The sequence below is a fragment of the Carassius carassius genome, chromosome 1 (genome assembly GCF_963082965.1).
Source record: "Carassius carassius chromosome 1, fCarCar2.1, whole genome shotgun sequence".
In the NCBI taxonomy this organism is placed as follows: domain Eukaryota; kingdom Metazoa; phylum Chordata; class Actinopteri; order Cypriniformes; family Cyprinidae; genus Carassius; species Carassius carassius.
The window spans coordinates 30,841,992-30,866,917 of NC_081755.1; the positions used below are offsets into that span (position 1 = coordinate 30,841,992).

General features: G+C 42.9%; 1 protein-coding gene across 1 annotated transcript in view; it reads right to left on the bottom strand.

Moving 5' to 3' along the window:
- Positions 1-395: 395 nt before the first annotated feature.
- grna (granulin a) overlaps positions 396-24,926 on the bottom strand; it is a 40,491-nt gene continuing 15,960 nt past the window's right edge. Inside the window, exons 17-33 of the mRNA XM_059555614.1 lie at positions 24,456-24,609; positions 24,259-24,359; positions 22,442-22,595; positions 22,245-22,345; positions 17,242-17,395; positions 17,045-17,145; positions 15,512-15,665; positions 15,315-15,406; positions 13,799-13,952; positions 13,602-13,693; positions 6,962-7,115; positions 6,765-6,856; positions 6,406-6,645; positions 3,194-3,469; positions 2,152-2,394; positions 1,824-2,072; positions 396-1,224 (exon numbers count right to left, since the gene is read on the bottom strand). Coding sequence (XP_059411597.1) covers positions 1,072-1,224; positions 1,824-2,072; positions 2,152-2,394; positions 3,194-3,469; positions 6,406-6,645; positions 6,765-6,856; positions 6,962-7,115; positions 13,602-13,693; positions 13,799-13,952; positions 15,315-15,406; positions 15,512-15,665; positions 17,045-17,145; positions 17,242-17,395; positions 22,245-22,345; positions 22,442-22,595; positions 24,259-24,359; positions 24,456-24,609 — 2,664 coding nt within the window. The 3' untranslated portion in view covers positions 396-1,071. The remainder of the gene's footprint in view (positions 1,225-1,823; positions 2,073-2,151; positions 2,395-3,193; positions 3,470-6,405; positions 6,646-6,764; positions 6,857-6,961; positions 7,116-13,601; positions 13,694-13,798; positions 13,953-15,314; positions 15,407-15,511; positions 15,666-17,044; positions 17,146-17,241; positions 17,396-22,244; positions 22,346-22,441; positions 22,596-24,258; positions 24,360-24,455; positions 24,610-24,926) is intronic.

Genomic DNA, 24,926 nt, shown 5'->3' on the forward strand with positions numbered 1-24,926 from the left:
GTTCTTTCTTTCTTTCTTTCTTTCCAATTACCCAGAAAATTACAGCCTACAAGCTGTTTATACAGACAAATTTCATGAAAGATTACATGCCTTTATGGATTTGTTTTTACTTTTAAAAATTACATTCCCCACAAAAGGAGTGGTGTGAAACAGGAAATAAATAGTGAACTGGTTGATCCGTCACAGCACATGACATTTTTACCTTAATTCTAACTTACAACCTTGATTTTGAGATAAAACTGGACATTTTTCCTTTGTCTTTTTTTTTTTTTTTTTTACAAAACACAGAATAAATATCATCTTTTTTAAATATTGTAATTAATGCAAATTAGAAATAAATTGAATACATTTGTATTTGGATACATTTGAAAGAGAAAAGAAGGAACACAATACAATTTCCTTTTATCTCTCTTTTATTTCTCTTTTAGAGCTGACAAGGTTTCAGATTGGCCACATTTTTACTTCAGAAAACTTTTTGTCATCTGTCACAGTTCTCAATCAATATAACCAGTATTTAAACCAATAACAAAAAAGGACAATTATACAAATCATGGTAAAGATCAAGATCCTGAAATAAGGAAGTTACACAGAAAAGGTGATGTTTGCTATCTGAAGAGATTCATTTAATATGTTTCCTTATCCTGGGCAAATCTGTCATAATCACAAGACTGCATGATGTCAAGTCTGAATAAATGTAACCTATAAATCTTTGAGGCCTGTGGTATTTATTTGTACATGCCAAGTTATAATGAATTAAATCCAACCACTAGAGGTCATCTATGCTTCAATATGTGTTACATCTTTCCATCCTTCCATAGTCAAATTATTCTTTAGATAAAACTGAGCAGGGAACTATGAACAATGTACACTTTACAATAATGACACCTTCTTAAAATGTACAAATGGCTTAGTGGATAAAATGTAGTTTTACTGATAGACAATGGAAACATATTAACCATCATAGTCAGCTCTAATGAAACTGCACAAAATCAACCTTTGCAGTAAACTGTCTGATTAGCTTTAATTAGTACTTTGATAAATGTAACATTTTTATAAATCCCTTTTTTTTTTTTACAGAGTAATAGCCCGTTTATTTTTGGAGAAGAACACCCTCCAGTTGTCCCAGTTGTTCCAGTCAAAGCCTAGAGCTGAAGTACAAGTTCCCCCAGCGCCACATTTGTATCCAGCAGGGCAGCAGTGTTTCATATCATCACAGCACACGGCCTTTAGAGACAGCGACAACAAAGGAAAGAAATGAGTAAGAGAAAGTACAAGGACAAGAATAGATTAACATTACTCTTTGACCAGCATTTAAATTTACAGAAAAGTCAACAGAACTGAAATCACAAGACAGTGTGCTCATTTCCATGAATATATTCGTTCATTCTTCCATCCAACTATTATGCACTGGAACTCTAAACTGACATCTTTAACCCATTAACTTCTTCAAATGAATTTTGTACTATTGGACCTATACTATTAAAAAAGTTTCAACTGTTTGTGTGTGTATAATGAAGCTCATTGGTGTTCAAAACAACATCAGAGCCCAATGGTTTTTATTGTAAGGACAAAAAAATATAGAACCAAAATATCTCCTTTTGTTTTCCCCCGCTGAAAGAAACCTTGGAACAACGTGGGGGTGAGTAAATGATGGTTTAATACTTTACCTTTGAAGATAGGCAACTAGTTTCACGTAGGTATGTGCTTGCAAAAACATTTGAATGTGTTTTTCTTCTGGTTTTATGCTTAAAATAACACACAAATAACTTTGCTAATGGGAAAAATGAATTTCTGGGTGAAGGTTTTATGGTTTAATTCATTACCTTTGGAGATGGGCAACAGCCCCAGGTGGTCTTGGAGGTTGGACAACAGGTCTCACTATCTTTGCAACTATGTCCACCTCCACATTGAATGTCATTTTCTGTGACGCTCGACTGTGACTTTTGGTCATCAATGTGGGCAAGTGGGACTTTTTCCACATGCAGCCAGCTGGTTTTTATGCAGGAGCGTCTACGCAGGTCACACCTGTAGCCTTTGGGACAGCAGTGCTCCTGGTCTGGGCAGCAAACAGCCTATGGAATAGAAGAGGTGCATTAAATCTATTGAACATGAGTAGATTTCTGTAGCCAGTCCATACGCACATATTCTTACCTCAGGAAGAGGGCAGCAGCCCCATTCTCCCGTGGACAGATGGCAGCAGGTCGAGTCTGCAGAGCAACTCATCTGCTCATCGCACTCAACAGCACCGAGATCCAAGCTTGGTGCCGGTGTGCTTTGAGCAGACATTTTATTGTACCAGGGGATCACCACATCTCCCCTGATGCAAGACACCCTGGTCACATCACACTTATAGTTAGCCGGACAACAGTGTTCCCCATCTGTGCAACATACAGCCTGAGGAAAAAAAAGAGAAAAACATATGGGCAATCTGACCTTCACAACATGCTCTGTGTGTTTCAAAATTTGCCAAACAAATTACATACAGCCTATTTCCATATAAAAGTGTTTGTGGGCAGTAAGACTATTTTAATCTTTGTGAAAGTCTTTTATTCTCACCAAAAAGTGTTTATTTCATTATAAATGCAGTAAATGTAATTTAGTTTATTTCTGTGATGGCAAATTTTTTTTTTCATTTTCAGCCATTACTCAGTGTCACATGATCCTTTAGAAATCATTCTGATATGCCGAGTTAATGTTTGAGAAACATTTCTTCTTATTATCAGTTGAAAATGTTGTGCTGATTAATATTTTGATATTCATTCATTCATTTTTTTTTTTAGGATTCTTAGACCTCCACAGAACAGCATTTATTTGATATAGAAACCTTTATGTAACATTTTAAATTTCTTTACTGTGTTAAATGTCTTTTGATAAAAATAAAGTATCCTTGTTGAATAAAAGTATTAATTTCTTTAAAAAAAACAGATTTTTAAACAGTATTGTACTTGGTGTCTGTTTTCGAGTCAGGACTGTGCTGCACGCACACGGAAGTAACTGGAACTATAAACACACTTAAAACAAAGGGCCTTCTCAGTAGATAAACTTGAATAGATGCAATATCATGATGATACAACTGGAAAAACAGGTAGTTTAGTAAAACAACAACCTGCAGAACATGGCTTTGTGTGAGAATTTAGAAGATGTTTAGCACAAATAAACATCCTTGTGTTGTATGTAACTGAATCACACTCACATTAGGCAGAGGGCAACAGCCCCATTTGTTGGTTTTTGCAATAAGACAGCAAGTAGTGTAATCTGGACAGGAAGTTTGTGAATCACACGGGACCCTGCTATTGTACTTCCCCACTCTGTCTTTCACTTCCCTGTGCTGTTTCTGTTCCTCCTTAGTTGAGGGTTGGTTAATGTCAGTCATAGCTACAGATGTGGTGTTGCTAGTGCAGGTGAGTGTTACAAAGTCACAAGTGGTGCCGTGTGGACAGCAGTGGAAATGATCCTTACAACACACAGCCTGCAGAAAGAGCAACCTGACGTTTAGTTATTTTCTTATGATTAATTCTTTATAATAATATATACATTATTAATATGTGATAAAACTTGTCTAAAGTAGCTTAGTGACTTTGGGTAGCAAAATAAAATTTTAATGGGTATTCATTTTTTTATTTCCATCATTAAACAAGATAGAAAAAATACTTGTACCAACATAAATATATAAAAGCTTCTTTTTCTTTTTTTTAATTTACTTATTTTTATTTATTTTTATAGTTTTTAATAAATCCAATATAAATGTACTGAGGTTTATGCTTTAAAAATAAATAAATAAATGTATTTGCACTACCATTCAATTGTTTGGGGTCAATAAGAATTTTTTCAAAGAAATTAAATTTTATTTAGCAAAGATGCATCAAATTGAACAAAAGGTGCAATAAATACATTATACTGTTACAAAAAAATAGTTTTAAATAAATGCTGTTCTTTTGGACTTTCAACTCATCAAAGAATACTTTAAAAATGTATCATGTATTCCACACAAAAAAAAATTAAAGGTACAGTTCATCCAAAAATGAAAATTTGGGGCCCTATTTTAACGATTTAAATGCAAAGTGTAAAGCGCATGGGGCAGGTGCACTCAGGGCGTGTCCAAATCCAGGTTTGAGTTGGTCTATGGCGCAGTCTATTTTCAGCTCCTTAAAATAGCATTGTGTCAGCAATGCGCCTGAACACATCTCTTTTTTTAGACCAGCACGCCCATGGGCGCACAAATGAGCACAAATGCATTTGCTAATTAAACGACGTGGCGCTGGATGGGAAAATGAGAATGGCGCCAGACTGAAACTAGCAAACACACTTGCGCTGCACCTTGTGTCGCATTGCGCCGGGTATATTATAGGGCCCTAGATGTTTATCTGCTTACCCCCAGGGCATCGAGATGAAGGTCACTTAAGGGCCTTTCGCACCGCTGTAGATCCAGAACTAAATGTACTGTATTAAAGTACTGGAACGATTTTGTGTGAACTATTTCCCAGTACCATTTAAAGGGTTGCATTCCCACCGACTGTGTGTACTAGGAAGAGACGTTAGCCGGTTGACAGCGACATAATGTGTGCACAACTTTCAACAATTGTTAACAAAGTAGAATAATGTTAACAACAGGAGGAAGGAGGATGCAATGATCAGTTTTTGTTTTTGTTGTGTCTCGCGGGTTTCACAATACTGGACATGGAATATCGACGTATACATAAAGCGATTGAAAGAACGGAATGGACGACTAAGAATCTCCAACGACAACTTGCAGTGCTACATTTGCTACAAGTGCTAAAACATACAATAAAACAGAAAAAAACATACACAAACAAAACCAAATTAAAACCTGCAGCTTGAGACAATACACTGATGTGTAAAGACACGAAATGATCTGTCTGTGCAAGAAACTGAACAGAATTTATATTGTTTTTTTACCTCTGATTCACACAATGTCCGAACTGTTAAAACTCTCCTGAGCACGTCCTGTTGTGCACAATCTCAAGAAGGCACAAGGCGTCTTCTTATTCTTCTTGCTTTATGGTGGATTGCAGACTCATAAGTGCATTACCAGCACCTATCTCTCAAATGGACCATTGACACTCTATCTACATAATTTCAATTAGGAGTGTCACAATGGCCATTTGAGTCATAGGTGGCAGTAATGCACTTATAAGTCTGCGATCCACCATAAACCATGAAGAAGATGCCTCACAAGCCTGCTGTTGAGATTGCGCACAACAGGACATGCTCAGGAGAGTTAGAACAGTTCGGACATTGCGTGAATCATAGGTAAAAACAACAATATAAATACTGTTCAGTTTCTTGCACAGACAGATCATTTCGTGTCTTTACACATCAGTGTATTGTCTCAAGCTGCAGGTTTTAATTTGGTTTTGTTTGTGTATGTTTTTTTCTGTTTTATTGTATGTTTTAGCACTTGTAGCAAATGTAGCACTGCAAGTTGTCGTTGGAGATTCTTAGTCGTCCATTCCGTTCTTTCAATCGCTTTATGTATACGTCGATATTCCATGTCCAGTATTGTGAAACCCGCGAGACACAACAAAAACAAAAACTGATCATTGCATCCTCCTTCCTCCTGTTGTTAACATTATTCTACTTTGTTAACAATTGTTGAAAGTTGTGCACACATTATGTCGCTGTCAACCGGCTAACGTCTCTTCCTAGTACACACAGTGATTGTTTCATGTCACAAGCCACAGAGGTTTTTTTTATTTTGTTTTGTGTATGAGTTTTTGTTTTGTTTTATTGTATGTTTTAGTTGTGATTCTCATCCACTTACATTATAAGAGTGACAGACTGCAACGGTTTGAGCTAAAAATCTTGGTTTGTGTTCAACTGAAGAAACAAAGTCACCTATATCTTGGAAGCCTTGGGGTTAAGCAGATAAACATTTTCATTTTTGGGTGAACTATCTCTTTAAGAACCACAACTGTTTCCATATTTGAAAATAATAAGAAAGTACTAAACCACAAACCACAGCATATTTGCATGATTTCTGAAGAATCATGTGACACCGACTTTGCCATCACATGAATAAACTACCTTTTAAAGCAATTCAAAATAAAAACAACAACCATTTAATTTGTATTAGTATTTCATTATAGTATATATTTTTTTTCTATAAACAGAAGCATTGTTGGTGAGTGTAAGAGACATTTTTAAAGGCAATAAAACATCGAACCGACCCCAAACTTTCAAGCTATAGGGTAATTCTATGAAAATAGGTCTGCGTCAGCTTGGTTTCTCAAATAAATGTTGCTGAGCACTTAAAGTATATAATTGTGAAAGAGGGACTGAGGGATATTACCAAGAGTAATAAAATTCAAAGTTGAAAACGGAGTGTGTATTTTCTCATTTGGTTACTCATGTAAGATAAGATTTCTCCTCTGAGTTATACTATACCTCAGGCAAAGGACAGCAGCCCCAGTCTCCATCAATGTTCTTACAGCAAGTGTTGGAATCTGGACAAACGTGACTAGAGTCGCAGTTCACGTTCCCATGTGACCTCTGACCTGCTCTAGGTAGAGCAGGCAGCTTCTCGGACCAAGGCTGAGATCCTGAAGGTTCATCACAAGACCCAGCAGCAACGTTACATGTCGTACCATGAGGACAGCAGTGAATGAAGTCTTCACAACACACAGCCTATAGAGAAAATGGAGTTATTGTATCCAAATTGTTTCTTTTGTGTTCCACAGAAGAAAAGAAAGGTTAAAATAATAATTATTCAGTGAATTATTTCTTTAATGGATCAGTAGATTTACCTCAGGAAGAGGACAGCAGGCCCATTCTCCTTCTTTTGTCTTACAGCATGTGTTTCCATCTGGACAAGATTTGGAGCTATCACAGGTAACATCTGAATGCATTGAAGACACAAGAAAAGATAAAGACAGTTCAAGAACAAATAAAATGGTAGTTGTTTACCGTGTCTGTGTGTGCTGTATTCAGGGCTTTGATCTACCTTGTGTTACAGCCACATTCTGACTGCTGATCAGTTTGACAGGCAGCTTCTCAAACCAAGGCTGAGATCCTGAAGAGTCCTCACACGTCCCAGCAGCTGTGTTACATTTCTGACCATGAGGACAGCAGTGGGTGAAGTCGTCACAACACACAGCCTATAGAGAAAATGGAGTTATTGTATCAAAATGTCTTATTCTGTAACACTTTATTGTAAGGTGTCCTTATTAGTGAGTGAAGTGACATACAGCCAAGTATGGTGACCCATACTCAGAATTCGTGCTCTGCATTTAACCCATCCAAAGTGCACACACACAGCAGTGAACACACACACACATGAACACACACCCGGAGCAGTGGGCAGCCATTTATGCTGCAGTGCCGGGAGCAGTTGGGGGTTGGGTGCCTTGCTCAAGGGCACCTCAGTCGTGGTATAACCGGCCCAAGACTCAAACCCACAACATTAGGGTTAGGAGTCATACTCTCTAACCACTAGGCCACAACTTCCCCTACACATCTTTACTTGTACTTACTATTATAATAACAATAAATTATGCATAATTAGATGCAATTCACCCTAAACCAAACCCTTATCCTAACCCCTACCACACAGTATATGTATATGTAGTTAATTAAGATTACTCAATACTTAAATGTATAATAACACTGTAACAGGGACACATTAAAGGGGTCATATAAATTATATTTTTCCTTTCTCTTTGGAGTGTTACAAGCTCTTGGTGCATAAAGAAGATCTGTTAATTTGCAAAGACTAAAGTCTTAAATCCAAAGAGATATTCTTACAGTTAAGAGTCAACCATGTCTACCTAAAATGGATCATTGTAACACGCCCCCACATGTCCACGTCATGATGTGGGAAGATTTGCATAACACCACCCAAATGTTTAAGTAAAGAAATAAGGCGTAACTTTTATTCCCGCTGTTGCCACCGACGCCATGTAGTGGAGATGCTGTGTATTTCGTTGTGAAAGCGTAGCTTCTTTGATTGGCCCTCCAAAAGAGGACACAAATCGAGTGCAGCGTTAGTTCAGTCAGGCCAAGGAGGCATAGGCTGTGACCAGCTGATGTGGTCAGCTGTCAAATCACTCCAATCACTACCACTCTCCTATTAGACACGGGACATACAGTATATACGTGGCACCACTGCTTGGTAAGTATGCTCAACAGCTCTCAACCCTCCCTCCCTCCCCATTATAAGCATGAGTACACATCGCGAGGCTCAGCGTCTCTCCAGTTTTTGCAATTTTGCAGTATTATTCCTGCTCATCTCGGGTCTGTTCGTACTGAACAGTTTTGCTTTAACATCCTACACCCGACAGGAGCTTTTGGATATCGGTGAGGACTTTTCCAACAGTTTTATCACCAATTTTCGACTCATCCCTGAGATCGTCAGAACACCCGAGGCTAAGCACACTACCCAGCCGGGCGGAAGTGCTCGCAGGCGGCGTCGAGATCGTAAACAAAGGCGGGGGAAGCGCAGAGGTCTGAGAGCTAAGCTAAAGCTAACACCGCTCCGGCTCTCTTTACCCAGCATTTTCCTTGCTAATGTGCGGTCTCTGGTGAACAAAATGGATGAGTTATGACTTCGCATCACCAACAGTAAGAGACTTTTGGACTGCAATGTCATGGTTTTCACAGAAACATGGCTACACAGCGACGTACCCAATAATGCTATTGAGCTAGCCGGGCGCTACACGCTCCGGGCAGATAGAACGTCAGATGACTCCGGTAAGACAAGAGGTGGTGGATTGTGCATTTATGTCAACAAAGCTTGGTGTACGAACACTGTCATTGTTGGGAGACACTGCTCAGCTAACCTAGATTTGTCAAGGTTAAATGTAGACCTTTTTATCTGCCGCGGGAGTTCACTTCCACCATAATAACCGCAGTCTATTTTCCACCGGATGCTAATGCCAAGCTTGCTTTGAACGAACTTCATGCAGCCATTAGTAAACAACAGACTGCTCACCCGGAGGCTGCTTTTATTGTTGCGGGTGATTTTAATCACTGCAAATTAAAGACCCAAATTCCACCAGCATGTTTCCTGCCACACCAGAGGAGACAAAACTTTGGATCATGTTTACACAAACATTGATGGAGCTTACAATGCGACCCCCCTCCCCCACCTCGGACAGTCTGATCACCTTTCTTTGTTTCTCACCCCTAAGTATTTACCCCTAATCAACCGTGTACAACCATCAGTGATGATCCATCAAAGTGTGGCCAACTGGAGCAGACTCTTCAGAATCAGAATCAGAATGAGCTTTATTGCCAGGTATGTTTACACATACGAGGAATTTGTTTGCGTGACAGAAGCTCCGCAGTACAACAGAATGACAGCGACAGAACATAAAACACATAATAAAAGGATATAAAAATACAAAAAATACAAATAAGTAGATAAGGAATGACAATATACAAATTGACAATTGTAGGCAGGTATATTACAAAAATGCAGTTATGTATGTACATGTATATTATGTGCAAAATTTAAGTGTATACTAAGTATGTGTGTTAGATAAATTAAGTGTATGTGTATATAAATATAAAGTGTAGTGTGTTCAGTGTGTATCAGCTGTTCATAAGATGGATTGCCTGAGGGAAGAAACTATTCCTGTGTCTGGTCGTTCTGGTGCTCAGTGCTCTGTAGCGTCGACCAGATGGCAACAGTTCAAAGAGGGAGTGTGCTGGATGTGAGGGGTCCAGAGTGATTTTAACAGCCCTTTTGCTCACTCTGGATAAGTACAGTTCTTGAATAGAAGGGAGAGTTAAACCGATGATTCACTCAGCAGTCCGGACTACCCTCTGTAGTCTTCTGAGGTCAGATTTAGAAGCTGAGCTGAGCCAGACAGTTACTGAAGTGCAGAGGATGGATTCGATGATGGTGGAGTAGAACTGTTTCAGCAGATCCTGTGGCAGGTTAAACTTCCTCAGCTGGCGAAGGAAGTACAACCTCTGCTGGGCCTTTTTCACAATGGAGTCAATGTGAATGTCCCACTTCATGTCCTGAGAGATAGTGGTGCCCAGGAACCTGAATGACTCCACTGCAGTCACAGTGCTGTTCATGATGGTGAGTGGGGGGAGTGCAGGGGGGTTTTTCCTGAAGTCCACAGTCATCTCCACTGTTTTGAGCGTGTTAAGCTCCAGGTTATTGAGAGTGCACCAGACAGCCAGCTCTTTAACCTCCTGTCTGTAAGCAGACTCGTCAATGTCCTGAATGAGGCCGATGAGTGTGGTGTCATCTGCAAACTTCAGGAGCTTGACAGAGGGTTCCTTAGATGTGCAATCATTAGTGTACAGGGAGAAGAGCAGTGGGGAGAGAACGCAGCCCTGGGGAGCTCCGGTGCTGATTGTACGGGTGCTGGATGTGTAGCATCCTCTTTACTTCAGGACAGGTTTCAACACACTGACTGGAGTATGTTTGCTTCTCAGGCTGCAGTGGCTCTCACACGGACATTGATATCTACACCTCCTCTGTACTGGATCACATCAACACCACCATTGACAGTGTTACAACAGAAAAACAGATAACAACATACCCTAATCAGAAGCCATGGATGAACAAGGAGGTGCGACTTCTGCTGAAAGCCCGCAACACTGCCTTCAGGTCAGATGACGCTCAGGCCTACAGTAAATCCAGGGCTAACCTGAAAAGGGGCATCAAAAAGGCCAAGTACTGCTACAAGCTGAAGGTAGAGGAAAATTTTTCTAACTCTGACCCCCGATGCATGTGGCAGGGCATCCAGGTCATCAGTGACTACAAGTCAAGCAACTCCACTCCAACGGTCACGGACGTCTCCTTCCTGAACGAGCTAAATTACTTTTATGCTCGCTTCAACAGCGACAGCAAGGAGACGGCCACCAAAATCTCACCCTCAGCAGACCACCAACCCCTTATACTCACCTCGACAGATTTCCACACTGCACTGAGCCGGATCAACGCACACAAGGCTGCTGGCCCGGATGGCATTCCTGGACTTGTGCTTAGGGCATGTGCTGAGCAGCTTGCAGGGGTCTTCACAGACATTTTCAACCTGTCCCTCACCCAAGCAACTGTGCCAACATGTTTTAAGTCCACATCCATTGTGCCAGTACCAAAAAACTCCTCCCCAATGTGCCTGAATGACTATCGCCCCGTAGCACTCACACCCATCATCATGAAGTGCTTTGAGCGGCTGGTCCTAGCACACCTCAAAGACTGCCTCCCACCCACACTGGAACCATAATACCAATAGAACCACACCAATTTGCCTACCGCAGAAATAGGAGCACAGAGGATGCAGTATGCACAGTGCTGCACTCTGCACTCACACACTTGGACAATAACAACACATATGTACGGATGTTGTTTGTTGACTTCAGTTCAGCATTTAACACCATCATTCCCTCCAAGCTGACCACAAAACTTGGAGACCTGGACATTAACACCTCCCTCTGCAACTAGATTATGGACTTTCTGACCAACAGACCTCTGCATGTTAGGTCAGGCCACAACCACTCCACCACCATCACACTCAACACCGGCGTACCACAGGGCTGTGTGCTGAGCCCATTCCTTTACTCCCTCTACACCCACGACTGCAAGCCTGTGCATGGATCCAACTCTATCATTAAGTTTGCAGACGACACCATGGTGATTGGCCTCATCAGTAACAACGATGAGACTGCCTACAGGGAAGATGTACAGCACCTGGCCACATGGTGCGCTGACAATAACCTGCTCCTTAACACCACCAAGACAAAGGAGCTCATTGTGGACTTCAGGAAGAAAAAAGGAGGCACACATGACCCCATCCACATTAACGGTATGGTTGTTGAACGTGTCTCCAGCTTCAAGTTCCTGGGAACCACCATCTCGGAGGAACTGTCCTGGACTACACACACCTCCAGCCTGGTCAAGAAGGCTCACCAGTGCCTCTTCTTCCTCAGGACACTGAAGAAGAACCAGCTGTCTTCAGCCATCCTGGTGAACTTCTACCGGTGTGCGATCGAGAGCATCCTGACCAGTTGCATCACAGTCTGGTATGGTAACTGCTCAGTGGCTGACCGCAAAGCACTGCAGAGGGTAGTGAAAACTGCCCAGCGCATCACAGGGACACCACTTCCTGCTATTGAGGACATCCAGAGGAAACGCTGTCTACGTCGAGCTCGCAGCATTCTTAAGGACTCCTCTCACCCGGACCATAGACTGTTTAACCTCCTGCCCTCCGGGAGGCACTTCAGGAGCCTCCGGACAAGGACCACAAGATTCAGGAAAAGCTTTTTCCCTACAGCTGTCTCCTTATTGAACTCTGCCCTCTGACACCACCCCACACCACACACACAGACTCCTCCCCCACATCCCCACTGCATCTGACTGATTTATTTATTTATTTACAACAAGCAAAAAACAGTAAACTTGTTATTACTTGCACTACTGTCTGTTCATCCAGAAACACTGAGTAATCCATTTGCACACTGAAATATTTTCTATGCACTGTACTGTCCATTGCACTAGTGTAAATTATGTTCATATGTTCATAGTTCTGCCTATAGTGTACATACACTTTTACATAATCCATCTGTATAGTATGTTCATAGTACACCTACCTGTATATCATGCTTATAGTATTTAAAATCTGTAAAATATGTCCATAATACTTTAAGTGCTTATTGCACTTCTGGTTAGATGCTAACTGCATTTCGTTGCCTTGTACCTTACATGTGCAGTGACAATAAAGTTGAATCTAATCTAATCTAATCATCTTAATGTTAAAGCTATTGTATGTTTAATTGTTCTGGGAGCAAGAACTCCCATAAGGAACCATACTGCCAAAGATAAATTGTGTTCAATAAACTCAAGTAAACTTGCCAAAATGGTTCCTGTCTGAACTACAAATCAGTGGTTAAGTTGTATCTACAACACTGTTCCAGAACAGTTCAACCCAAATATTCAGATGTGTGCAGCGCATTTTACAGAGAACGCGGATTGTTTCCTGAGAAAGTAGCCTAGAATGCCAGCTGTTTCTATAAAGTGGGGCAATTCCAACTTAGCAAAGACGGTCTGGGGGTTCTGACTCAGTCTGTAAGTACGTTTTCATATGTAAAGGATTTGCCACTGATGATTCAAACAGAGTTTTGAGCAGTGTAGAGTAGCGCTCATTGTTTGTTGTTTCTCCAATCACAACTGCAGACATGGTTTTATGTTTATGTGGCACAATACGCAACGCAACACAATGCGTGAAAAGACAGTATAAGTCATTATAATCTGTTATTATGTATCTACTGGATGCAACAAATGCCTTTATTTTATTTGTTTTATCGCATCAGTCTTCTGACCGGGACACCCATCACAGTACGGTAAGGGGTATTCAGCCAATCACAGCAAACTGGATTAGCTGGTCAATCAGTGTACACCAGATTCAATCAGAACGATGAGCTTTGTATAAACCTACGCATTTCAGAAAGGTGTGGCATAGAGGAGAAACAATAATGTACAGTATGTGGAAAATAATGTGTTTTTTGAACCATAAACTGCATAAACACATTGCAATACACCAAATAATGTTCTTTTTATCAACGTCATATGACCCCTTTAAAATAAAGTGTAACCTATTATTCCTTTAATAGATCAGGTGATTTACCTCAGGCAGTGGACAGCAGGCCCATTCTCCTTCTTGAGTCTTGCAGCATGTGTTTCCATCAGGACAGGCCGCAGTGTCATTGCAGGGAACATCTGAATGCCCCGAAAAGACCAGAAATTGTATAAATGCTTCAAGAACAAATAAAATGGTAGTTGTTTACCGTGTCTGTGTGTGCTGTATTCAGGGCTTTGATCTACCTTGTGTTACAGCCACATTCTGACTGCTGATCAGTTTGACAGGCAGCTTCTCAAACCAAGGCTGAGATCCTGAAGAGTCCTCACACGTCCCAGCAGCTGTGTTACATTTCTGACCATGAGGACAGCAGTGGGTGAAGTCGTCACAACACACAGCCTATAGAGAAAATGGAGTTATTGTATCAAAATTTCTTATTCTGTAACACTTTATTTAAGGTGTCCTTATCACACACCTTACTTGTACTTACTATTATAATAACAATAAATTATGCATAATTAGATGCAAGTCACCCTAATCCAAACCCTTATCCCAACCCCTACCACACAGTATATGTATATGTAGTTAATTAAGATTACTCAGTACTTAAATGTATAATAACACTGTAACAGGGACACTTTAAAGGGGTCATATAAATTATATTTTAACTTTCTCTTTGGAGTGTTACAAGCTCTTGGTGCATAAAGAAGATCTGTTAATTTGCAAAGACTAAAGTCTTAAATCCAAAGAGGAATTCTTACAGTTAAGAGTCAACCACGTCTACCTAAAATGGATCATTGTAACACGCCCCCACATGTCTACGTCATGATGTGGGAAGATTTGCATAACACTGCCCAAATGTTCAAGTAAAGAAATAAGGCGTAACTTTAATTCTCACTTTTTCCGTCGACGCCATGTAGTGGAGATGCAGTGTATTTCATTGTGAAAGCATAACTTCTTTGATTTGTCCTCCGAAAGAGGACACAACAACAAATCAGTGGTTAAGTTGTATCTACAAAACTGTTCCAGAACAGTTCAACCCAAATATTCAGATGTGTGCAGCGCATTTTACAGAGGACGAGGATTGTTTCCTGAGAAAGTAGCCTACAATGCCGGCTGTTTCTATAAAGTGGGGCAATTCCAACTCTGCAAAGACAGTCTGGGGCTTCTGACTCAGTCTGTAAGTACGTTTTCATATGTAAAGGATTTGCCATTGATGATTTAAACTGAGTTTTGAGCAGTGTAGAGTAGCGCTTGTTGTTTGTTGTTCCTCCAATCACAACTGCAGACATGGTTTTATGTTTATGTGGCGCAATACGCAACACAACACAATGCGTGAAGAGACAGTATAAGTCATTATAATCTGTTATTATTTCCCTACTGGATGCAACAAATGCCTTTATTTGTTTTGTCGCGCCAGTCTTCTGACCGGGACACGAATCACAGTACGGTAAGGGGCATAATATTTCCATCACATTCTTGAGGTATTCAGCCAGTCACAACAAACTGGATTAGCTGGTCAATCAGTGTACACCAGATTCAATCAGAACGATGAGCTTTGTATAAACCTATGCATTTCAGAAAGGTGTGGCATAGAGGAGAAACAATAATGTACAGTATGTGGAAAATAATGTGTTTTTTTAACCTTAAACTGCATAAACACATTGCAATACACCAAATAATGTTCTTTTTATCAACATCATATGACACCTTTAAAATAAAGTGTAACCTATTATTCCTTTAATAGATCAGGTGATTTACCTCAGGCAGTGGACAGCAGGCCCATTCTCCTTCTTGAGTCTTGCAGCATGTGTTTCCATCAGGACAGGCCGCAGTGTCATTGCAGGGAACATCTGAATGCACCGAAAAGACCAGAAATTGTATAAATGCTTCAAGAACAAATAAAATGGTAGTTGTTTACCGTGTCTGTGTGTGCTCTATTCAGGGCTTTGATCTACCTTGTGTTACAGCCACATTCTGACTGCTGATTAGTTTGACAGGCAGCTTCTCAAACCAAGGCTGAGATCCTGAAGAGTCCTCACACGTCCCAGCAGCTGTGTTACATTTCTGACCATGAGGACAGCAGTGGGTGAAGTCGTCACAACACACAGCCTATAGAGAAAATGGAGTTATTGTATCAAAATTTCTTATTCTGTAAAAATTTATTTAAGGTGTCCTTATCACACACCTTACTTGTACTTACTATTATAATAACAATAAATTATGCATAATTAGATGCAAGTCACCCTAAACCAAACCCTTATCCCAACCCCTACCACACAGTAAGTATATGTATTTAATTAAGATTAGTCAGTACTTAAATGTATAATAACACTGTAACAGGGACACTTTAAAGGGGTCATATAATTTATATTTTTTCTTTCTCTTTGGAGTGTTACAAGCTCTTGGTGCATAAAGAAGATCTGTTAATTTACAAAGACTAAACTCTTAAATCCAAAGAGAAATTCTTACAGTTAAGAGTCAACCACGTCTACCTAAAATAGATCATTGTAACACGGCCCCACATGTCTACGTCACGATGTGGGAAGATTTGCATAACATTGCCCAAATGTTAAAGTAAAGAAATAAGGCGTAACTTTCATTCTCACTTTTTCCGTCGACGCCATGTAGTGGAGATGCTGTGTATTTCATTGTGAAAGCGTAACTTCTTTGATTTGTCCTCCGAAAGAGGACACAACAACAAATCAGTGGTTAAGTTGTATCTACAAAACTGTTCCAGAACAGTTCAACCCAAATATTCAGATGTGTGCAGCGCATTTTACAGAGGACGAGGATTGTTTCCTGAGAAAGTAGCCTACAATGCCGGCTGTTTCTATAAAGTGGGGCAATTCCAACTTAGCAAAGACAGTCTGGGGCTTCTGACTCAGTCTGTAAGTACGTTTTCATATGTAAAGGATTTGCCATTGATGATTTAAACTGAGTTTTGAGCATTGTAGAGTAGCGCTTGTTGTTTGTTGTTCCTCCAATCACAACTGCAGACATGGTTTTATGTTTATATGGCACAATACGCAACACAACACAACGCGTGAAAAGACAGTATAAGTCATTATAATCTGTTATTATGTCCCTACTGGATGCAACAAATGCCTTGTTTGTAATGGGATTTTATTTTTTTGTTTTGTCGCGCCAGTCTTCTGACCGGGACACGCATTACAGTACGGTAAGGGGCGTAACATTTCCATCACATGCTTGAGGTATTCAGCCAATCACAGCAAACTGGATTAGCTGGTCAATCAGTGTACACCAGATTCAATCAGAAGGATGAGCTTTGTATAAACCTACGCATTTCAGAAAGGTGTGGCATAGAGGAGAAACAATAATGTACAGTATGTGGAAAATAATGTGTTTTTTAACCTTAAACCACATAAAGACTTTGCAATACACCAAATAATGTTCTTTTTATCAACATCATATGACACCTTTAAAATAAAGTGTAACCTATTATTCCTTTAATAGATCAGGTGATTTACCTCAGGCAGTGGACAGCAGGCCCATTCTCCTTCTTGAGTCTTGCAGCATGTGTTTCCATCAGGACAGGCCGCAGTGTCATTGCAGGGAACATCTGAATGCACCGAAAAGACCAGAAATTGTATAAATGCTTCAAGAACAAATAAAATGGTAGTTGTTTACCGTGTCTGTGTGTGCTCTATTCAGGGCTTTGATCTACCTTGTGTTACAGCCACATTCTGACTGCTGATCAGTTTGACAGGCAGCTTCTCAAACCAAGGCTGAGATCCTGAAGAGTCCTCACACGTCCCAGCAGCTGTGTTACATTTCTGACCATGAGGACAGCAGTGGGTGAAGTCGTCACAACACACAGCCTATAGAGAAAATGGAGTTATTGTATCAAAATTTCTTATTCTGTAACTGTCACAGTGTCTGGGTTGTGTTCCCTGGGTTTCCACTAGGTGTCCTCAGTTCCCACGGTGTTTATCATATTATCACTTCCTGTCTCCTTATTTGGTCACCTTCCTCCTTGTTTAGTTAATTGATTGTTCCCCACCTGTCTCCTGTTTCCCCATTATCCTTTTGTGTATTTATACCTGGTCTGTCTGAGTCTTAGTCACGGAGTCCTTGTTTAATGTGATGTTAATTCATGTCCGTCATCTAGTCGTGCCCTTGCCTTGTCTTCTTGTCTTGTTTTTATGTTTTGGATTCTCTGGTTTTGACCCTGCCTGGACTGTTTACCCTTTGGATTTGCCCTTTAATAAAGTCACATACCTGCACTTGGATCTCTCCCGTGGTTCTTTGTAACACCGAACGTGACAGAAGGACTCCGTCAAGCGAAGATCCAGCGGTATGTCTGTTTATGTCTCCTCCCCAACCACAGAGCGGGAGAGGAACGGATTTGAGGGAACTCGCCTGGTGGTTTTCCGGGGGACCAGGGGAGGTCGCCGAGGAGGGAGTGGTCGAGAGGAGATTCAGCACCGCTCTCAACCATGGCCTCCCTTCGACCCGGGGCTCGTGTGGGATGGATCAGAGCCACCGTCTCACCATGGCGGACGGAGAGGGGAGAGGAAGCGCACGTCCGCCACGGTGGCGCCACTGCCCGTGATTGCCGCGAGTCCAGCGCCACGGTGCAAGATGGCCGCCAGCTCAGCGCCAACACCCAAGAAGGCCGCTGACTCATTCTTGGATTATTTCGCTACGCTGTCCAAGATTCTAGAGATTCCCAAGACGGTTAACGTCATGGCTGATGAGCCAGCGCCTCAGCACAAGATGGCCGCCAGCCCAGCGCCACAGCACAAAATGGCTGCCAGCCCAGCGCCACAGCACAAGATGGCTGCCAGCCCAGAGCCACAGCACAAGATGGCCGCCAGCCCAGCGCCACAGTACAAGATGGCCGCCAGCTTGGAGCCACAGCACAACATGGCCGACTCAATGCCTGAGTCTCCAGACAAGGTGTCACCGACTCGCCATCATAGAGGGCGGAGGAGGAGGAGACAGGCGTCTACCGTTCCTCAAAGCCCGGAGGACGTTCCCGAGGCGGTGCCCGATGCTGTTCCGGAGGCCGAGGCGGTGCCCGATGCTGTTCCGGAGGCCCAGGCGGTGCCCGATTCCGAGGCGGTGCCCGATGCTGTTCCGAAGGCCGAGGCGGTGCCTGATTCCGAGGCGGTGCCCGATGCTGTTCCGAAGGCCGAGGCGGTGCCCGATGCCGAGGTGGTGCCCGATGCTGTTCCAGAGGCCGATGCGGTGCCCGATGCCGAGGCGGTGCCCGATGCTGTTCCGGAGGCCGAAGCGGTGCCCGATGACGAGGCGGTGCCCGATGCTGTTCCGGAGGCCCAGGTGGTGCCCGTTGCGGTTCCGGAGGCCGAGGCGGTGCCCGATGCCGAGGCGGTGCCCGATGCTGTTCCCAAGGCCGAGGCGGTGCCCGATGCCGTTACGGAGGCCGAGGTGGTGCCCGATGCCGAGGCGGTGCCCGATGCTGTTCCCAAGGCCGAGGCGGTGCCCGAGGCCGTACCCGATGCGGTGCTCGATGCTGTTCCGGAGGCCGAGGCGGTGCCCGATGCCGAGGCGGTGCCCGATGCTGTTCCCAAGGCCAAGGCGGTGCCCGATGCTGTTCCGGAGGCCGAGGTGGTACCCGATGCCGAGGCGGTGCCCGATGCTGTTCCAGAGGCCGAGGCGGTGCCCGATGCCGTTCCGGAGGCCGATGTGGTACCCGATGCCATTCCGGAGGCCGAGGCGGTGCCCGATGCCGTTCCGGAGGTCGAGGCGGTGCCCGATGCCGTTCCGGAGGCCGAGGCGGTGCCCGATGCCGTTCCGGAGGCCGAGGCGGTGCCCGATGCCGTTCCGGAGGCCGAGGCGGTGCCCGATGCCGTTCCGGAGGCCGAGGCGGTGCCCGATGCCGTTCCGGAGGCCGAGGCGGTGCCCGATGCCGCTCCCGATGCGGTGCCCGAGGCCGCTCCCGAGGCCGTTACCGAGGCAGTGCCCGAGGCCGTTCCAGAGGCGGTGCTTGAAGCCGAGGCGTCTCACGTCTCCACAGGCAGTCCTAAGTCAAGTCAGGTGCCCATTGACTTTCCAGAGTTGAGTCAGTTCCCGGTTGACCCTCCAGAGTCGAGTCAGTTCCCGGTTGACCCTCCAGAGTCGAGTCAGGTGTTCATGGACTTTCCTGAGTCAGGGTTAGTCACCGTCGACCATCTAGAGTCAGGGCTAGTTCCAGTTGACCCTCCAGAGTCGAGTCAGGGCCTTCCAGAGTCAGGGCCAGTCACTGCTGACCTTCCAGAGACAAGTCTAGTCACTGGGTGGTCTGCTGCTCCGCCCTGTTGGACTCCGGCATCGACCACAGGGGCGTGGTGGTCATCTGCTCCACCCTGGGGGACTCTGGCGTCGACCACGAGGATGTGGTGGTCTTCTGCTCCGCCCTGGGGGACTCTGGCGGTGACCACGAGGATGTGGTGGTCTTCTGCTCCGCCCTGGGGGGCTTCCGTTCTGACCACACGGACGTGGTGGTCTTCTGCTCCGCCCTGGGGGGCTTCTGCTCTGACCACACGGACGTGGTGGTCTTCTGCTCCACCCTGGGGGGCTTCCGCTCTGACCACACGGACATGGTGGTCTTCTGTTACGCCCTGGGGGGCGTTTGCCCTGACTACAAGGTTGTGGTGGTCTTCCGCTCCGCCCTGGAGGACTCTGGCCTTGACCACAAGGGTGTGGTGGTCTTCTGCTCCGCCCCTGGGGGGCTTCATGTTGTTTTTTTTCCTTTTGTTTTTGTGTTAATGTCGGTCCTTGTTCCTTTCTGTTAGTCTGGCCCTCCGTCCCTCCCCCTGTACCTCCTCCGTTCCTCCTCCCTCCTGGTCTTTCTGTGTTGTGTTTACATTCTGGTGCCTGTTCCCCATGTTTTTCTTTTCTGGCCCTCCGTCCCTCCCCCTGAGCCTCCACCTGTCCGCCTCCCTCCTGGTCTCTGTTTTGTGTCTGTCTTGGAGCGTCTGGGAGCCGCTCCGTAGAAGGGGGGTACTGTCACAGTGTCTGGGTTGTGTTCCCTGGGTTTCCACTAGGTTTCCTCAGTTCCCACGGTGTTTATCATATTATCACTTCCTGTCTCCTTATTTGGTCACCTTCCTCCTTGTTTAGTTAATTGATTGTTCCCCACCTGTCTCCTGTTTCCCCATTATCCTTTTGTGTATTTATACCTGGTCTGTCTGAGTCTTAGTCACGGAGTCCTTGTTTAATGTGATGTTAATTCATGTCCGTCATCTAGTCGTGCCCTTGCCTTGTCTTCTTGTCTTGTTTTTATGTTTTGGATTCTCTGGTTTTGACCCTGCCTGGACTGTTTACCCTTTGGATTTGCCCTTTAATAAAGTCACATACCTGCACTTGGATCTCTCCCGTGGTTCTTTGTAACACCGAACGTGACAGAAACACTTTATTTAAGGTGTCCTTATCACACACCTTACTTGTACTTACTATTATAATAACAATAAAATATGCATAATTAGATGCAAGTCACCCTAAACCAAACCCTTATCCCAACCCCTACCACACAGTAAGTATATGTAGTTAATTAAGATTAGTCAGTACTTAAATGTATAATAACACTGTAACAGGGACACTTTAAAGGGATCATATCATTTATATTTTTTCTTTCTCTTTGGAGTGTTACAAGCTCTTGGTGCATAAAGAAGATCTGTTAATTTGCAAAGACTAAAGTCTTAAATCCAAAGAGATATTCTTACAGTTAAGAGTCAACCATGTCTACCTAAAATGGATCATTTTAACACGGCCCCACATGTCTACGTCACGATGTGGGAAGAATTGCATAACACTGCCCAAATGTTCAAGTAAAGAAATAAGGCGTAACTTTCATTCTCACTTTTTCCGTCGACGCCATGTAGTGGAGATGCAGTGTATTTCATTGTGAAAGCGTAACTTCTTTGATTTGTCCTCCGAAAGAGGACACAACAACAAATCAGTGGTTAAGTTGTATCTACAAAACTGTTCCAGAACAGTTCAACCCAAATATTCAGATGTGTGCAGCGCATTTTACAGAGGACGAGGATTGTTTCCTGAGAAAGTAGCCTACAATGCCGGCTGTTTCTATAAAGTGGGGCAATTCCAACTTAGCAAAGACAGTCTGGGGCTTCTGACTCAGTCTGTAAGTACGTTTTCATATGTAAAGGATTTGCCATTGATGATTTAAACTGAGTTTTGAGCAGTGTAGAGTAGCGGTTGTTGTTTGTTGTTCCTCCAATCACAACTGCAGACATGGTTTTATGTTTATGTGGCGCAATACGCAACACAACACAATGCGTGAAGAGACAGTATAAGTCATTATAATCTGTTATTATTTCCCTACTGGATGCAACAAATGCCTTTATTTGTTTTGTCACACCAGTCTTCTGACCGGGACACGCATCACAGTACGGTAAGGGGCATAACATTTCCATCACATGCTTGAGGTATTCAGCCAGTCACAACAAACTGGATTAGCTGGTCAATCAGTGTACACCAGATTCAATCAAAAGGATGAGCTTTGTATAAACCTATGCATTTCAGAAAGGTGTGGCATAGAGGAGAAACAATAATGTACAGTATGTGGAAAATAATGTGTTTTTTTAACCTTAAACTGCAAAAACACATTGCAATACACCAAATAATGTTCTTTTTATCAACATCATATGACACCTTTAAAATAAAGTGTAACCTATTATTCCTTTAATAGATCAGGTGATTTACCTCAGGCAGTGGACAGCAGGCCCATTCTCCTTCTTGAGTCTTGCAGCATGTGTTTCCATCAGGACAGGCCGCAGTGTCATTGCAGGGAACATCTGAATGCACCGAAAAGACCAGAAATTGTATAAATTCTTCAAGAACAAATAAAATGGTAGTTGTTTACCGTGTCTATGTGTGCTGTATTCAGGGCTTTGATCTACCTTGTGTTACAGCCACATTCTGACTGCTGATCAGTTTGACAGGCAGCTTCTCAAACCAAGGCTGATATCCTGAAGAGTCCTCACACGTCCCAGCAGCTGTGTTACATTTCTGACCATGAGGACAGCAGTGGGTGAAGTCGTCACAACACACAGCCTATAGAGAAAATGGAGTTATTGTATCAAAATGTCTTATTCTGTAACACTTTATTGTAAGGTGTCCTTATTAGTGAGTGAAGTGACATACAGCCAAGTATGGTGACCCATACTCAGAATTCGTGCTCTGCATTTAACCCATCCAAAGTGCACACACACAGCAGTGACAACACACACGTGAACACACACCCGGAGCAGTGGGCAGCCATTTATGCTGCAGTGCCGGGAGCAGTTGGGGGTTGGGTGCCTTGCTCAAGGGCACCTCAGTCGTGGTATAACCGGCCCAAGACTCAAACCCACAACATTAGGGTTAGGAGTCATACTCTCTAAGCACTAGGCCACAACTTCCCCTACACATCTTTACTTGTACTTACTATTATAATAACAATAAATTATGCATAATTAGATGCAAGTCACCCTAATCCAAACCCTTATCCCAACCCCTACCACACAGTATATGTATATGTAGTTAATTAAGATTACTCAGTACTTAAATGTATAATAACACTGTAACAGGGACACTTTAAAGGGGTCATATAAATTATATTTTTACTTTCTCTTTGGAGTGTTACAAGCTCTTGGTGCATAAAGAAGATCTGTTAATTTACAAAGACTAAACTCTTAAATCCAAAGAGAAATTCTTACAGTTAAGAGTCAACCACGCCTACCTAAAATGGATCATTGTAACACGGCCCCACATGTCTACGTCATGATGTGGGAAGATTTGCATAACACTGCCCAAATGTTAAAGTAAAGAAATAAGGCATAACTTTCATTCTCACTTTTTCCGTCGACGCAATGTAGTGGAGATGCAGTGTATTTCATTGTGAAAGCAACACTTCTTTGATTTGTCCTCCGAAAGAGGACACAACAACAAACCAGTGGTTAAGTTGTATCTACAAAACTGTTCCAGAACAGTTCAACCCAAATATTCAGATGTGTGCAGCGCATTTTACAGAGGACGAGGATTGCTTCCTGAGAAAGTAGCCTACAATGCCGGCTGTTTCTATAAAGTGGGGCAATTCCAACTCTGCAAAGACAGTCTGGGGCTTCTGACTCAGTCTGTAAGTACGTTTTCATATGTAAAGGATTTGCCATTGATGATTTAAACTGAGTTTTGAGCATTGTAGAGTAGCGCTTGTTGTTTGTTGTTCCTCCAATCACAACTGCAGACATGGTTTTATGTTTATATGGCACAATACGCAACACAACACAACGCGTGAAAAGACAGTATAAGTCATTATAATCTGTTATTATGTCCCTACTGGATGCAACAAATGCCTTGTTTGTAATGGGATTTTATTTTTTTGCTTTGTCACACCAGTCTTCTGACCAGGACACCCATCACAGTACGGTAAGGGGCGTAACATTTCCATCACATGCTTGAGGTATTCAGCCAGTCACAACAAACTGGATTAGCTGGTCAATCAGTGTACACCAGATTCAATCAGAACGATGAGCTTTGTATAAACCTACGCATTTCAGAAAGGTGTGGCATAGAGGAGAAACAATAATGTACAGTATGTGGAAAATAATGTGTTTTTTAACCTTAAACCACATAAAGACTTTGCAATACACCAAATAATGTTCTTTTTATCAACATCATATGACACCTTTAAAATAAAGTGTAACCTATTATTCCTTTAATAGATCAGGTGATTTACCTCAGGCAGTGGACAGCAGGCCCATTCTCCTTCTTGAGTCTTGCAGCATGTGTTTCCATCAGGACAGGCCGCAGTGTCATTGCAGGGAACATCTGAATGCACCGAAAAGACCAGAAATTGTATAAATGCTTCAAGAACAAATAAAATGGTAGTTGTTTACCGTGTCTGTGTGTGCTCTATTCAGGGCTTTGATCTACCTTGTGTTACAGCCACATTCTGACTGCTGATCAGTTTGACAGGCAGCTTCTCAAACCAAGGCTGAGATCCTGAAGAGTCCTCACACGTCCCAGCAGCTGTGTTACATTTCTGACCATGAGGACAGCAGTGGGTGAAGTCGTCACAACACACAGCCTATAGAGAAAATGGAGTTATTGTATCAAAGTATCTTCTTTTGCTTTCCACAGAAGAAAAAAGTTAAAGGGGATGTCTAATGTTATGTCATGCAAATAAGTTATTTATAATGATAAAGAGTTGGATACTGTGCTAAACATGGCCAAAGATTTGGATTTATAACAGAGCATTCCCGTGTCAAATATACTCCCTCTGGGTTCGTATATGAATTTCAGAGAGTTAATTTTTTTTCCATCATTGCTCTTCATGATCTCATGAAGGGTGGATTTCCTTGTATGGGCACTTCTCCCGGAAAAGCGCACTTGCGCACACATTGA